Source organism: Homalodisca vitripennis, chromosome 5, assembly GCF_021130785.1.
Source record: "Homalodisca vitripennis isolate AUS2020 chromosome 5, UT_GWSS_2.1, whole genome shotgun sequence".
In the NCBI taxonomy this organism is placed as follows: Eukaryota; Metazoa; Arthropoda; class Insecta; order Hemiptera; family Cicadellidae; genus Homalodisca; species Homalodisca vitripennis.
The window spans coordinates 162,141,889-162,159,580 of record NC_060211.1 but is presented as its reverse complement, the minus strand read 5'-3'; the positions used below and the strand labels follow the sequence as shown (position 1 = coordinate 162,159,580).

Sequence of the window (17,692 nt, the reverse complement as noted above, 5' to 3'; positions counted from 1 at the left end):
TACAGCGGTGGGCACTGCAGAATTAGCACTCTGATACAGGAGGATGTTTTGCACATGATCTCTGATCAGATGCCACAAAAGTTTTCCTTTGACAAACCCTTTAGGATTATTTTACCCTCAAGGGATGATTGGTCAGAGGGGAAGAAACCTCTTCCACCAGCGAAGCTCGAATGGTACACAGACGGCTCCAAAACAAAAAGCGGCACAGGCGCTGGAATTCTGGGAGTGAGACCATGTAGGGAGCTGGTGGTTCCTATGGGTCCGTATCCGACAGTCTTTCAAGCGGAGGTCGCAGCCATTATGGAATGTGCTCGTGAGAATCTTCGTCTGCGATATAGGGGCAAGACGATTAACATTTTCACGGACAGTCAGGCAGCGCTGATGGCGCTGGATTCTTGCGCGATCAAATCCAAATTGGTTTGGGATTGCTATCAGACCGTTTCCTCCCTTGCCAGAATCAACAATGTAACCGTTTGTTGGGTTCCTGGTCATGAGGGGATTCTTGGGAACGAAAGAGCTGATGCCCTGGTCAACCAGGGCTCAGCAACAATTATGATGGGCCCTCAACCGTCCTGCGGTGTTCCAAGGTGTGAATCCTCTAAGGTTGTCTCGAAATGGATTCGCGCGGAGCATGGGAGAAGGTGGAGGTTGCATCCGGGTTTGAGAGTGAGTAGAATGGTATTACAGTCACCTTCCTCCAAGGTGGCTTCGGACCTTCTCTCATTAAACAGATCAATGTCTTCTAAGGTCATTGGTCTCATTACGGGGCATGGTCAACTGAGGAAGCATCTACACAGAGTATCCTTCAGGAGGATCCGCTCTGTGGAAGGTGTAATGAGCAGGAGGAGACTGCTGAGCACCTACTCTTTGATTGCCCTGCAATAGCAAGAGAGCGGTATGCCATCTTTGGTAGCTTGGACAGGGGTAGTGAATTTTCCCAGGAGGACTTGATAGGTTGTTTTCGGCGGTTTGTTGAACTGCTGAAGTTGTAGACTGGTGGGCCTCATGGTGTTTCCAGGGTGCGCAAAAAGCCCTTGGGCTTAAGTGCATGGCAGTAGGCCGCTCCCAAGGAAAAAAAAAAGTACTGTTTATTATGGCTAATACTGTAGTATTATTTAACCCTCAAACTGGTGGTGTCTGCTCCAGTATTGGCAGCCTTTTTTTAGCCATTTGTAAAAATTACATTAAACTGTACACCTCTAAAAAAAACATACAGTCGAAACAAAGCAGATATGAAAAATACTATGCTAGAAGATGAATTGGCCACATACAACATTGCCAGGCTGCCTCTACCAGCAACACAGATAACGCATCACACTGCCACATCCATTGACTGTGTTTGCCTCAGTAAACCGGACGAACATATAAATGTCACTATTATTCGATCAGGATTATCAGACCATACAGCCCAACTCACAATACTTAATACCCAATTCAAGAAACATACTGTTATCTATGAAATGAAGTTTGAATAATCAAAACCTAAGCTAACTGAAAGCATTCCTTAAAACCAAAACTGGGAAGCTGTTTTAAAAGCCAACACTGCTGAAGAGGCCTATGAGAAATTTAACAGATCCTACATGTAGCTCTGGATTCTACCTGTACCATCAGATAAATTAAGAAGAAGAAGGATCATTGGATGTATTATAACCAAGAAGCAAAGATACTTAAAGAAAGTTTTATTAACGCCCTTAATAAGTTTGAAATGACTGGGAAATTTCAAGACAAAGAAGACATGGTCGCCAAGAAGAGAGATTACGACTTGAAATTGCGACGTAACTGGAAGCCGCAGCACTTCCAGTGGAGTATATGAATACTCATAAAAAATGGTGCATCAATGAACTTACAATACCGCTAGCTGTCATCATTAACCAATCATTTCAGCATGATTTCTCTTCAGCACTGAAATTAAGTAAAGTCTATCCATTACACAAAGAAGGTGCATGGTTTAAAAGTTACTTGCAAGGTTAAACACAAATAATAGAACTGACAGATTACACAAATAGTGTGTCACGTACATTGAGGTCTAATCCACTATCAATGTCCTGAGGGGTACCTCAAGGGTAAATTCTGGGGTCCGTCTTGTTTATATTACTGGCGAATGACTTTCCAGGGTATAAGTTATCCAAGTCGAAAATACGGCAACCGTAATGTACACTGATGACACTACCCTACTTTAGAAGAACTGTTTCGCAGACGGCCTACACCAAAAATGCAATAACAGCCTTGAATAAAACATTGCAGTACTGTAAAACCGACAACTTGGCAATAAACCTCCCAAAAATAATTGAAGTGAACTTCAATACAAAAAAAAGTAATGTATAAGAAATACCAGATATAACCAAAGAAACCAATGTAAGATTCCTTGGAATAACTCTGGATAGCAAGCTATCGTGGAATGACCACGTGAACTGTATGTGCAAACAACTTGTCTCAGGAGGTTACGTTATCTGTCAAATGATGCATATTGCTGGCATACCCGCAGCCAAGACAGCATATTTTGCCTTTATCAAGTCGCACATAAGATGTGGTATAGGGATAGTGGGGAACATCAGCCACATCCATGAACAGAATGTTAGTCCTGCAAAAAAAAGGCAGTGAGAGCCATGGCTAGCCAATCTTCGCCAATCATGACAGCAATATACCTTCAAGAGGTCATTTTACTTACTGACAAGTTGAATGCACAAAGAGGCAGAGATCATCACTCATACAACACTCGATATGGCTCAAGATTTGTTCTTCCTATACATCGGACCACCCTCCTGGAAAAGAGACCATCCTATGCTAGCCATAAGCTGTGGAATCTGTTCCCAAACAACTTACAGACCCTAACTGGGAACACATTGAAGAACCTAAAGAATGGCTTGTCAACCGACCCTTATACAGTTTGGGCAAGTCTCCAAAATATCCAATATTTATTTATATTATTTTGTATTAAAAATTATTATCTCTAAATCTAGTTAAGCAAAAGAAACCAAATTTTGAACATAGGCTTGAATACATAAGAGAACAATTAAAAAAAAATAATTGTGTTATTTTCTTTAACATTAACAAAATGGTGCCTGTTGAAAAAGTTTTAATTCAAAGAATACAAAAAAAAAAAAAACAGTATAGTTATAAAATATTTACTATTTTTAAAATATTATTTCAATTCCAACGGTACTCATTTCAACGAAATCAGTCAACGCATAAGCAAGCACGACCAATTTAAAGATACGCTTGCTGATTAAATAATGTCAAGATAGACAAGATTTTGAAAATTTTTATTTCTCCACTAATTAATTTCAAGACAACTGTTGATAAACCAATTTTTTTCAACACATTCCAAATCCATTATATTTTTTAATGGGGAGCAAATGGGTTGAGTCTACAAATCAAAGTCTCAAGGCAGTCGTAACCTGACGAATGAACCATGCATTGGTTTGTACATTACAAGGAATGTTCACTAATTTATTGTTATTTTCTAACATACCAACTAATACAACTGGTTTATTGTTTTAAACATCAGTACAACTGTTGGTGAAGTCTGCAAATAAGTACAATCTATAATTCAAATCATCCAGTTTTACAAGGAATTCATAAAATAATTCTTCACAGCTATCATTGTTATTATTCAACATGTTGTAATTACAAATGGACTGAATGACCAAAATAAATGATAAAATTTACCTGAGACTGTAATCATTGGTCCCCACCCGTCAATTGTAGTTATGTCTTGGAGATCAGGATCTGCGAGAGTGAACTCTGGCTCCAATGCCTCCGACTCAGTTCTCAGACTCTCAGTGCTAACAATCACAGGTGTTAGAGTTTCCTCATTATCTGATAAAATCACAGTTTCGGTTATGACAGAGCTCATCGTTGTTGTGACAGGTCTTATGACGGACATGTCAGGACTTGCTTGAGACAAAAGAGGCGTTGTCACCGTTGTAGGAGTCATACAAATATTCTTCTTCATTTTCGTGGGTAACCATTTGTCTATTATATACTTCTCAAACATTGGGTTGAAACCCCAGATATATTCACCACTTGAGGTCATATCGGCGATCATAAAAAACTTCTTCCGATTCGTCAAAGCTGAGTAGATTGAACCTTGCCAGCTGCCTGTATAATGTCGGTAATAATCATGTTTATTGGCGATCAACTCGCAGATCTGGAGGGCAGTGGCACGTTTGTTAGGGCATAAGGCCAGTGCCTGTGTGATCATCTGGCAGTAAGAGCCAGAGGGCTTGCTGAATCCTCGTATCCTCGTTGGGCCAACATTTCTTCGTTTCTTCTGAGATTTTGTTGCTTGCTCTGCTGGCACATCATCTTGAACATATCATTAAGCAAAAATTAATTTTACACAAAAATGCTCTAGATAGCATAAAATACCATCAATTAAATGTATTATATATATTTGTATGTTATCAAAAACAAAGTTAAGACAGAATAAATTCAGTACAGTTTGGTTGTGTTACTAATATATTTGAGGAAATTATACAAAGTGATCAAAAAGTTACCCAAATCTTGCTAATTGATTGTTTTGCTCAAGGTCGATAAAGGAAATTTAAACAATATTTCTAAGTGAACTGGACTATTTTACTACTGGTTTTATTCAAAATCAAATGACACTTTAAGTATTGGAATTGGATAAAAAATAACTGACATTTCAAGTGACGACCATTTTAATTGATTGTTGATTCTTACACATTTATAAGAATTAATTTTTCCTATAAATCATAATCACTATCTTACTGGGACTATTAGTTGGTGTGTCGTCTATGTCCCTTAAGAATATAGGCATAAATTCAGTCCTTGAAACATCCAAGTTAACTAATGTTGATCAAACCATTTTTTTTTTAATTAATTGAATCCCAAGTCACTATATGTAATAGTGAATCCCAACTCTCAAACTCAAATAATATTGGTGTAATAGCTGGAAAAATGTATACTTCATACACTTAATGTCAATTTGTGCTGTGTTTTTTTTTAACTAAGAAAACAACATTGGTCTTAGTGTACCACCTTGAATTACTCAATACCTAATTAACAGTATTTAAATTACTTATATCCCCCTTTGATTGCAGTATACTGTGTTTGTCTTTCCAAATATGGCTCAAACCAACTGAATTCATTCTTACACCCAATTAACACCAATCTTTTCAACAACATGATTCTGTCCACAGTGTCAAAAGCCTCAGCTATTTCCATAAATACAATAAACTATGTTAAACTTGATATACTTAGTCAACTGAAGAAGGGAATTCGAGATGATTTTTAATTGTCTATTGGTTGACATTTTTATATCATCAAAATTAGTATTTAATTGATTTTTTTCTCTCAATCACTTTTGAAAGAAACTGACACTGAACAAGCTAATAGGATAGAAGTTAGATTTGACATTTATTTTGCTGCTTTTAAAGAAAATAATAAATACCTTAGCGACTTTGTTGAATGATTCAGGTATGAACTAAGGTATATTTAACTTAATTTTAGTTTTAAAAATGTAACTCTCCACAAAAAACAAAAGACATTTTGAGAAAATTACCATGCATAATTTGTTATAATTCAAATTATTATACTGACATAACTAATGAGAAAACATAATTTTTTAATACTGAAGGTAGATGGTTAAACAATTAAATTGTTTTCAACCTTTGTCTTAATGAGTAGCTGAAATTGTTATGGGAAATACACAATTAAAGCAGCACAAATTGTCCAATAAATAGTATCCAATTAACTCTTTGGACCCCCAGGCAACAGCGTTACTCTACAATAAATAAGATCCTCCTAGTTCACCTGCTGCTCAAAGAGATAACATTCCATATTTTAGCTAGTTGGGCATTGCCATACAACCCTCTGGGTCCTGAGCAATCATTTAACTCTACAATAAATGTGACCCTTATCAACTATATTTTCTTCTGGACTCAGAGATGTAAAAATTCACTAATGTTAATTTTATATAATCCATAGCAAGTGATTTATATTTTATGTGTTTCTCTGAACTAATATAACAACATTGTTTCTATAGGTTGCTTACCAAAACTTAACTTTGAGTACTTTCTACATTTATCTAACTTGGCAATTTACAGCACAGAAAATTTCAAAAAATGTTATTTTAAAATAAAACATTTTCCCTGTAAACATGCCTACATATAATTATTATGATTGTTAATCAAAAAGTAATGGACATTTTGAAATAAACAAATTAACAAATCAAAATAGAATAAATTTTATAATGCAAATTTGGAAGGTACATGGTTTTATAATCACCATAAAGTACTTATAGCATAGCACAAGTTTTTCAATACTGTTACTGTAGAAATCGTTCACTTTGAATTTCAACCACTGGTTTAAACCGGCATAGAGTTCAAACTCAGTATTTAGCAGCATTAGACCACACATCTATGCACTATTCATAATTGTGGAACAGCGATGTTCACGAATTTAGTTGCTGATTTCCATTACCAATTCATAAGTAACAAGGCTCGGCCTACCACTGCAGTTCTCATCGTAAACACTAACATGGACATTTTTAAGTCAATGTATCACTGCCTCGCTCAGATTTTACTCATTGTTCTCTTCATGTACAGATTGCAAATTTTCTATTGTAAAACACACTTTAACATGTCACAGAGAGCAAAGTATGAGGAGCATAAGTCTGTTTGTGACCACAGCTGGATGTGTTTTGTACGTAGAAAGGTTTTGACACTAAGATGACACCTCTGTGCCTGCCCATCGCCATGATTAGCCAAAAAATCTGTTACTTTCTCAATACCCCTTGTTTCAATATGATTGAACACAATTGGTTTTAAAATTCTAAATTATTATAAATATGTATGGCTATAAATAAAATGCACATTATTTATTTTGAATTTTTACAAGTATAAAGTTTTGCTGTTTATTAAAAGACACTCTCAAATGCAAGCACAAAATATTTTTAATAAACACAAAAATATATCACTACGTCAATTTTCTGTTAATAAGATCTACTTCATATTTTACAAGTAAGGGAATTTGCAGACTGGAAGTTAAAGATCCTGAAAGTAAAGATCTTTTACTAAGCACGGCTACAGTAACTAACATTTTTATATTACAGAAGTGTAAAACAATTCATAATATTTGAAAAAATGCAAAAAGACCTGAAAGTACTGAAAAAAATGTACACATTTCCAATTCGCCTCTTTGTACATTACATCTTTAATTTTCAAATAGAATTTACCTGGAGAACTAGGAAATGATGACACAGAATTATCATTGCCAGTTTGTGATTTTGAACAACTTGCCAATCCGATAATGCCTCCTCCATCCGACTTAATTTCATCTGAATCGCTTATTTCTGAACTTCCGCCTTCAGCAGATACTTCTTTGAATAAAGCTCTACATTCTTTCATTTCTGCAGAGCATTCAATATATTTCAAATCGTGTGAATAGTTTTTGGAACCAACAGGAAGACTCGAGGAGCCACAACTTTTATTATTGGTGTTACACTCTATGCCTTTGTTAGAAAAAACTCCTGGAGGAAACATTTGAGATGTAGCAGTTTCTATTACTGGCATTGAAAAAGTTGAATGCAACTCTTTCAAATTTTCTAGTGCTGATAGATGTATATCAATGTTCATCAGAGATATTTCCCAATCAGCCTTGCTTCTCTCTACAGTCTGGCTAACACAGTCAACATCTGAAGATTTGTTATTTGAAGATAATTTGGAAATGTTTATATCATCATCTTCACTTTGTATTGATGTATTGATTATTATAGGTGTATCACATTGTAGCGTAACATTACTCAAATCATTTGACTCTTCAACAGATTCTTTTTGACTGGAGAAAGTTGTGTTCACTGATACCTCCAAATCGTTGTTACTGTTAGTATAAATTCGACTGTTTAGTTTGTTATTTTCAACCGCAAATTCACTTTCACTATTGCTATTGGATGTAGAGCTCTTGGTTTCTCTAGCAGAAATGAGTCCAGAAACGGGAACTTTTGTATCCATACAATTTTTAGACTGAATAGATTTTATAACATAAGAATCAGCAATTAAGTTTTCATTCAACTTAGTTGTATTAGAATTCTCTGATAAATCTACAAGTGTACAGGATTGTAAATCCATTTTAATTAATTTGTTTGTTTCATTCAAAACACTCTTAGATATTTCCGAATCAACATTGGTCCTATCCACAATTAGACTAATACAGTAAGCATCTGTGGATTTGTTAGTTGCAGATAAATCCATCATCATTTTTAAACTATCATTTTCTATTTGCATTGATGAATTAGTACTTATAATTCCATCAAAATTTGATGTAACATTATTACAATGACTTGATTTTTCAATACTTTCTTTTAAACTATCATATTCTATTTGCATTGTTGTATTGGTATTTATAGATCCATCACAATTTGATGTGACATTATTACAATGATTTGATTTTTCAACACTTTCTTTTAAACTATCACCTTCTATTTGCATTGAAGTATTTATAGATCCATAAAAATTTGATGTAATATTATTACAACGATTTGCTTTTTCCACACTTTCTTTTAAACTACCATCTTCTATTTGCATTGTTGTATTAGTAGTATTTATAGATCCATCAAAATTTGATGTAATATTATTACAATGATTTGATTTTTCAACACTTTCTTTTAAACTATCACCTTCTATTTGCATTGAAGTAGTTATAGATCCATAAAAATTTGATGTAATATTATTACAATGATTTGATTTTTCAACACTTTCTTTTAAACTATCACCTTCTATTTGCATTGAAGTAGTTATAGATCCATAAAAATTTGATGTAATATTATTACAACGATTTGCTTTTTCCACACTTTCTTTTAAACTACCATCTTCTATTTGCATTGTTGTATTGGTAGTACTTATAGATCCATTAAAATTTGATGTAACATTTTTACAACGATTTGATTTTTCAACACTTTCCTTTAAACTGTAGAAACTTGAATTTACCAGTGCAGTTACTTCAGTAGTGTTGTTATTGACTGTGTAAATTTGGTGATTTAATTGTCCATTTCCAACCACAGTTTCACTTTTATTACTGCTGTTGAGAAAAGAGCTTTTGGCCTCTCTTATAGATACTGGTCCATAAATGGGTATTTGTAAGTCAATATGAATCTTAGGTTGGGCAGAGTTTACAAAAGGAGAATCAGTATTTAAGTTGTCATCTGATTTGGTACTATTAGAGTCATTTGGTAGATCTGCAAATGAACAGGATGAATCCACTTCAGTTAAGTTGTTTGTTTCATTTAAACAAGTTTGGAATGAAGTTGAGGATTCTGATGAAGCACTAATTTCATCTGTTGGTTCTGATGAATCAATAAAGTCCATTGGTGAACAACAATCTAATTCATCATAAACCTTTGTTTGGCTGTTTGTTAATACCTTGCCTGAATCTTGAGAATCATTATTGGCAAAAGTAGAATACAACTCCTGAACTCTCTGTTGTTGTATTTCATTTGCGCCAGTATTACACTGCGCTGATATTTCAGATAATGTACTGATCGGTTTACTACAAGTTGAAGATATAGTTGGAATAAAGGATTCGAAAGATAAATTCATCAATGTGTTTGCCAATGACAAACTCAGTCCACTATTTAATGGACTGTCACAGTCTGCAAATGTCCATGAACTTGAAGCTCGCTGTGTATAATTGTTAACATTTTGCTGACACATATTGTTGCAGACATTTGAGTAACTATTTCTGAAGATTTCATTCGTGTGGTACCTATGAGAGGAGTTATTCCCGTTATTAAGTGATGCACAGATATTACACTCATTGAGAGATTCTCCAGTGACTGGTGGCCTATATGGTTGATTTTCAATTTTAGAAAACACATTATGTTGATTAGAAAAAACATAATCAAAATTAGGTTTTCTGACATCTAAACTAGCATATGAGGTTTTAGTATAATTAAAGTTCGTTCTGCAATCCAATACTGCATCTTGGCAGGTATCTTTGACTGAACACTTATATGAATAAAATTCATGACAAGGATATGAAAACTGATAACTTTGATCATTTTTTGATTGGATATTGGAACCAAAATGCTTATTTTGAAACGTCACTATTGGATTTATTCGCCAAAGATTTGTTTCGGGCTCCGCCACAAAAGTAGGATCTGAGAATAGAACATGTCTTACAGCACTTTGCCAAGCCCCTCCCGGCTTATAGTAGGGAAAAGTTGCTGTTATTAGGAAATATATATCACGTAGATCCAAAGGCTTTAGCTTTACCAAATCAAACACTTTCAATATCAATTCCTTGTATGAATAAGGTGGTTTACTAATTTCAATATTTTTGGAATACATAGACCGGCTCATATCAGTCTCTTGGCAACTATTCACTTGAATTTTACCAACAGATGGATTGTTCACATTGCTGAGTAAATATTCAATGTATGCTGACTTCGACAGATCTGCTTCAGCTTTGCCTCCGTCACTGATATCGTTTTCATTTCTTCCATGTGAATTGACAGAAGAAACTGAAACAATTCAATCTCTAATAGAGACTGGTAATTTACTTGATTTACATGCAGTTAAAAACAGCTGGTTTCTATTTTAACTGATACTTTATTACTCATTAATAATAATACTGCACTAGTTTCACAGTAACTAATAAGTTAAGATTGTAACTGCCGCATTATAGTCATTTTTGTTAAATCCATAATTTACTTGCTTACACAAGTCTAAAATCCAAACATAATATTATATTCTGTCCAAGTGATATACGAGGCAAGTTTTTTTTTTTTTTTAAATAAGTACCTTTTTTATAAACAAGTAAATTTTTTGTAAAAATTTCAATTTCACATGGAAGCCCACGCTTTTATCTACTTTCCTAAACTGCATCAATATAAGGAATTTACAGTATGAGACAACTGTGTCTCTTGAGGCAAGAAAATCAACATCCCCTTCCGGGCACTGAAACTGCTTAAACTTCACTTTCTTGGACAATGTTGAATGTTACCATTTCATGGACTGTTGTTTTGATTTTGGTGCAATGTAGGCTACTCGTATTACATCACTTGGAAATTTTGCTTAAATAATCATTACCTTAAGCGTCATAATGCTCAAGAAAAGTCAAGGCATTGTTTAAACATTTGTTTTTATGTGCCTCGGTCAGCACTTTTGATTCCCATCATGAGCACAATTTTCGATACAACATAAAAGATTAAGTAACAATACTTCATAAAGATCACTTGCTGAAACTTGAGGAAATTTCTTCTGATAACAAAAAGATTGGGAAGCATCTGTTCATTTTAACATTTTTGTTCACTTTCTGCACCAAATCATCAGTGATAATTAAAAGTCACGCCCATTACATTTATCATCGTGAACATTCTTTACAGGCTCTTACCCATTTGCGAACCAGTCCATCACTAATGTTATGTTCATACCCTTCACAAATTATCTGACAGTGAATTTCAACTTCTTACACATCTTTAGCACTAACAAATAACAGTGCATATTTCACTGTTGGTTGAATTTTTAGAATTAATGGAGGTATTTAAAATATGCATTAAGAGATGTAAACACAACCGATTGTTGCTGTAATGGCATCTGTGACTTGCCAATAGTGGTGCACAAGCACCGACTACAGCACTGAAGTGACATAGTTTCAATACGGTACTTGCATAAAAACACCCCTCGTACACTACAATGTTTTTCTAAAAGTATCTAACATTATTTTTCTATGTGAATAAATAACAGTGAGAGCTTCAATCAATGGCATCTTGATGCAGTGAATACTAACACATGCATATGTAAGCATATTATATATCATTACCAATGCCAGTTGGCTGTGTATCACTAAATATTTAACATTGTAACAAATGTTAATTGTCTTTATCTTTGTGCTAATCCCATATCAGCTTTTTAAATTGAGTTAAATTAACAAAAGTGTGTTTTTTACCTTGTTTGTTACACATTTTTAAGAAAAAAAGCTAAACATAATAAAAAAGACTAAATTTTAGTTTAGTAAATTGAAAATAATTACCCTATTTTGTTTTTATTTCCTCAATAGTTAGGTTCAACACAGCCTTCAAAGTAAAAAACCCCAAACTACATACACCATATACAAAATATGGTACACACTTCTACAGACTTAAGCCTACATTGTATTCACTGCACTGGGTAGCGACAGTTTTCGGTAAATATTATCTAGATGTTTACAAAAGAACAGGGTAAAATGATAACAACAATTGGTGGCAAAATAACTAACCGTGTATTAATGTTTAGTTAATAATTTTTCACTAAGTAGACCATCATTCATAACATAATTGATCAGGTAATTGTAGTGTGACAAGATAATTCATCAGTTGCCCTATTTTTGGTAAATATCCAGAGCCAAGATGACTCGTGAAAAGTCTTTAAGGAGTTAACACTGATATTGCAATAGATTTTAGTACAAATATATAAAGTAGTGTTACAACAGGTTCAAACGTGGCCACAAGTAAACAAATTTTAATCTCTTGCGTAGTGAACAAATCGCTAATCTAAAAGACTCGTTAAGCCTTCAATTAGTTAAATTTATTATGGTTGGAGGATCAATGCAACAAGATACATTTTTTACATTGATGGAAATCAATATTGTTTTATTTACCACTTTGAAGCTAGCGAGACTGCGCTTGCCATGATGTCACTTCTCAAATGCGTTCAAACAAGCATTTCTTACATACTTACTATCCCTTTTCTTGTTTCAAGGATCACTGTGAATCAGTACTAGCGCAAAAAATGCCATAGTGCACTAAACGAGAATTTTTTATAGTCATCATTCCTCATTCTTCGCAGCATAGAAAAACTGAAGGTGGTCTTAAAAAACGATCAGTACAAAAATTTCCTTCCAAATTCTATATTTAGCAATAATATAATGTAAAGATAAAAAAGTGTAAATTTTGTTTTAGGAAATTAACTCTTGAAAACCTTGCGGAAGTATGCTGTTCATGTAAGTCATGTTAGTATAAAAAAGTTAACATTTTTATAATGTTTAAAATAATTGTCTTCACCTCTATACTAAGGTCTTAGACTAAACAATATACTTTTTTCACTATTGAACTGAAGAATATTTGTCAGGAACTACTAAAATACAGCTGGACAATACACAGTATAAGTTAATAAGTAAATTATGTTCTTTCACATCAGTAATCCTCCTGGTCCTTCACCAGAATTCTGTTAAATTAAATTAGCTTGTGTAGCATCTGGACCGTAATTGTGGTGAATTCAACATGCACTCAAAAGAAAGCATAATTTTTTATAACATGTATTGATAGATGATAGAATATTAAGAAGTTCCACTTTTTTTGTTCCATAAAGAACTTTATTATTTGTCATTTCCACCCCCTTAAAACTTTTTGTTCGGGAGGATGATCAATATGTTAACACCATGAAACTCATATGCTGTCATTAATTTCACATTTACCATACAGTGCACACAGAAGAAACAGTAATTGCTGACAAGTTGAACATCTGATACCTGAGTGACAATATTTACATAGAGGTTAAAAAAAAAACACCAGGATGAGGAACGGACAAATTTCATAAAGCAAGTTTCATACTTCACTCATAGAGCTCAAATTATATGGCATTTTGATTAATAATAAACCAATAAATTAAAAAATACAGTGGACAGGAGTACTTTATACCTGCCCCTGCTGTGAGTGTAAGTTTTACTACAGGCTTCTATTAAGGCCGACTGCATTAAATTTATGTTATACCTCAACTGGTCCAGCAATCTGGGTGACTCTCAAGAATTTATGTTGAGACCCATCGGTATATGTGAAACACTTCCTACTTATGGAAAAATCACATGATGAACAGGAATATACCAGTCTTATTTTTATCAGAAATTGTTTCAGATTACATAAAATGACTAAACTTCATGTACCGACGCTTAAGCAGGGTGGGGTAGGGTACGATAAGTAGACCCGGTTTTTTATATTGAAGAAAATAATCATTGATACCTAATATTTGCATCTCGAATCCTAGACTATCAATTGATATGAAAGTATCTATAGTATAGAACGAAATAACAATCATATGTTGTAAATTAAAATAAAAGTATATAGGAATATAGGAAAACACATAAATAATTAAGAAATTACATAAATAATAAACATACCAGAACGAGATCGATCAAACAGGAAAACTCATAATTAATTATGAGCCATAATTCATATCGTTTATGTCATAATTATTGAAATGTTTATAATTATACACGCGTAATTATATTTTATTACGTGTATGTATAATAACAATTATTGTTGTTATATATACACGTAATCGTATATATAAAAATAATAATAATAATATGATTATGTGTATTATTTAAAAGTGTTTACAGCTGTTGGTATAGATTAAGTTATTTGTTCAAAATAATTAATCAGTATTGATTGGTTATATCGATAGTTATAATTAAGTAATATCGTTTGCCAATTTCGATATAAAAACCGGGTCCGCTTATCGTACCCTACCCGCAGCGTGGTACTTGTACATTAGCCAATCTAAAATAGTTTTTCTGCAGGTATGTACTGAAGCTGTCCATAGTACATTCATTAAAAAAAAGTAATAGGCTAGTTTGTTTGAATTGAACTAAAATAGTACATAATTTTACATTATATTCATAGTAACAAATTTAGAATGTTTAAAAGAAGTCTTCTTAAGATCGTTTTTAGATATGTTGTGTTAGTTCTTACTTTTCTTGCAAAAATAACAACAGCTGCTAATGACGCCACTAGTCTAAATATAGAAAGCTGGCAATGATTATTTATGAATATCCATAGTCAAATATCATATTCGATAGTATCGATATTTAAAATCGATAATAATATCCGATTATGTTAGTGGCCGCATATTATAGGTACTGTAGCCCTCACGTGATTTGAGCTCGAATTTAGCTTATTATACCCCCACCTAGAAACCTCGATTCTCCTGGTCATCTAGATTGTTGGGACTATTCAGGATATATAGCCTAACCTAAAAGTTCAAACATCGATGGCCAAGGGCGTTTCCGTTGTAATTTCTGTTACTATTTAGACTTTCTTCTTCTTCTTTTTCTATAGGGTGGCCTACTGCCATGCAACTCAAAGGCCTTTTGCGTACCCAAGAAGTACATCATGAGACCTACCAGTCTATGATTTAAACAGTTCCACAAACCGCCGAGGTAGCTATAAGATAAAATGCCGGGACGGCAAATCATGAATTTGATGTTATCAACGTATTCTGCTCACCCTCCTGAACAAAAAATATATAGTATTAGGGGGTACAAATGACAGATAACATGATTTTAGGGGGTATATTCATAAGTAGTTAAGTTTCTAATGTTTTAATGTTCAGTTTGTGTGTTGTGTCTGGATAATCTGTTTACTTGAATATTATCTGCGGCCGGGACTGATAGCAGCCTGATAACGTATCTGTTATCTGAGTTCTCCAGGGGCATGAGTCAGTGCTTCAAAAGATATCGTGTTCAGTTTGTTGGATTGAGTGAGTGCGTTACAATTATGAATCAACTATCCACTAGTTCGACCAACCTAGTGAATTGTGTGTGTCGGAGTGTTTAGTAGGGCACGTAAAGAGTTTACGTTTTAACCGAAACAAAATTATTTCCTTTTAATTGAACATGGAATTTTTAATAATGAGTGTATTTGTTCGTCGTGCGGTCGCGTGTTGTTTTAAACCGGGAGACTTTGTTGTTTCGTTGCGATAGGAAAATTAGAAAAAGTACGTTAGTAAAAAAGTTTTAAATGTTTGCAATTTTAAAAAATCCACTTTTTTGTTGCTGCTGCTCAGCTATATCCGCCAACACACTAATGGTAATTCTCAACAATATATAGTGTTCTGTGTTAATATCCATCTATATATTTATGTTAGAGTTTTTCATGATTTATTAAGTTTTTTTCACTTTACATAATTGCCTTTGCATTAAATTTCAATTTATATTTCTGATCAGCCCCTCTAGATTTTGATATTTTACTGATAGGTACTATCTCGAGGGATGTTTTTCTTTCATTGACATCAGCGCGGGGCAGCACCATCTGAGTTCTGCACCTTTGGTGCTGCCCCGCGCTGATGGCCGGAGGCACTCGTCTCATTTTGATAACAAGTAATTAATTTGTAGCTCATAATTAAGAAAAACATTGTTCATTTGGATCAAAATACTGCTTATTTCAGTATTATTTTTCATTTACGTTTGCAAAGATGGCGGCGCAACAGATGACGTCATCACGAGGTTTCAAATCATGGTCACAAAAGGTCACGTGACGCTCGACGTGGATGTAGAACATGGAAATGTTACTCTGCGCATGAATAGTTGTTTAATTTGTTATGTTTTAGAACTTCGTTTTTCTCATTTCCACCCCATCAAACCTTATACTTTTTTTGTTCTATAGGACGATTCCAATAAGTTAATAACGCAAAACTCGTATTTTTCCGCTCCGGCCGTTAATATGATAATTACCACCGCCGAAAACAACCCATCTGGTTCTTCTGGGGAAATTCACCACCCTTGTTTAAACTACCAAAGATAGCATACCGCTCCCTTGCTATTGAAGAACAATCAAAGAGCAAGTGTTCAGCAGTTTCATTCTGCTATTTAGACTTTCCTACCTTTTATATCTATTGTACTAGTATCCTATACATTTATTTTATTTTTTAATTTGAAATTTGGCAAAAAGTGTGAAGTGGCTAAAGTAAATAGTTTACCCAAAGCTCAATCTTTTTGTATTGGAAAAAACCATTAAAAACCAAGTATTACTAATAAGAACCACAACTATAATAATAATATGCCTATCAATATGTTAAGTGTCATACCATTATCATCAATCTCCACAATCTCCACATCATCATCCACAGTGATTACTGGTTCTCCTTCACAAATCATATCCAAGTAAAAGATGTAATGTCTTTAAGCGATGTTTAATAAATCGCACTGCTAAATTTCTAGGTTCAAAAAAACTTAGGTCTTTTATATTTATAACCCTGATACATTACTTTTGCAACATTCAAAGACACTTTTGGAAAAACGGTGTAAGAAAACTATAACTAGTTAAAATCTAACCAATGAACCGTAACATCACTGCAATCAATAACATTTCATCTGAATTGATAACACCCGTCGGCAAATGTGAATATGAATCACGTATTTGGGTATTCACAACTACTCACGATCACCACAAAAGGATTCCATAGAAATATTGGAATAACGAATAGAATAACAAGTGATGAGATGAAGTAACATAGCAGCTATTTTTTCACAGTGAACAAAATTCACTTTTTTTTTTTTTTTTTTTTTTATTCTTTTTTAAGCCTCAGCTTTTAAGCTATGCTGGCTTCGATGTACACTGATATTTTATTACACTGGTATTTTTGATTTACAAAGTACACTATCAATCGTGTCTAAGTATTTATTTACAAAGTACACACTATGAATCGTGTCTATGCCTGATTGGACCTCCCCGGGATTTGAACCCGTGATCTCTCGGTTAGAGAGCCGAGACTATAACCATTAGTCTACGGAGGAGGACTAAAATTCACTTTATAGTCTATAGGCATTCTCTAGTCAGCTGGGAGCCTATGGGGCGCGAACTTCAAGGAGGGTGGAGCAAGCCATTTACGGGGGCGCTGGACCATAAAACTATAACTTTTATTAAAAATATAATAGCAATATATACCTTAGTTTACCCAACGACAATGTTCAAAAT

At 33.9% G+C, this 17,692-nt stretch overlaps 1 protein-coding gene across 2 annotated transcripts in view; it reads right to left on the bottom strand.

Moving 5' to 3' along the window:
• LOC124363070 overlaps window positions 1–17,228 on the bottom strand; it is a 28,540-nt gene extending 11,312 nt beyond the window's left edge. Inside the window, exons 1-3 of one of the 2 annotated variants that reach the window (XM_046818154.1) lie at window positions 16,803–17,228; window positions 7,202–10,483; window positions 3,670–4,308 (exon numbers count right to left, since the gene is read on the bottom strand). In XM_046818154.1, coding sequence (XP_046674110.1) covers window positions 3,670–4,308; window positions 7,202–10,483; window positions 16,803–16,872 — 3,991 coding nt within the window. In that variant the 5' untranslated portion in view covers window positions 16,873–17,228. The remainder of the gene's footprint in view (window positions 1–3,669; window positions 4,309–7,201; window positions 10,484–16,802) is intronic. The other variant, XM_046818155.1, reaches the window with a different exon arrangement.
• Between the last annotated feature and the right edge of the window lie 464 nt (window positions 17,229–17,692).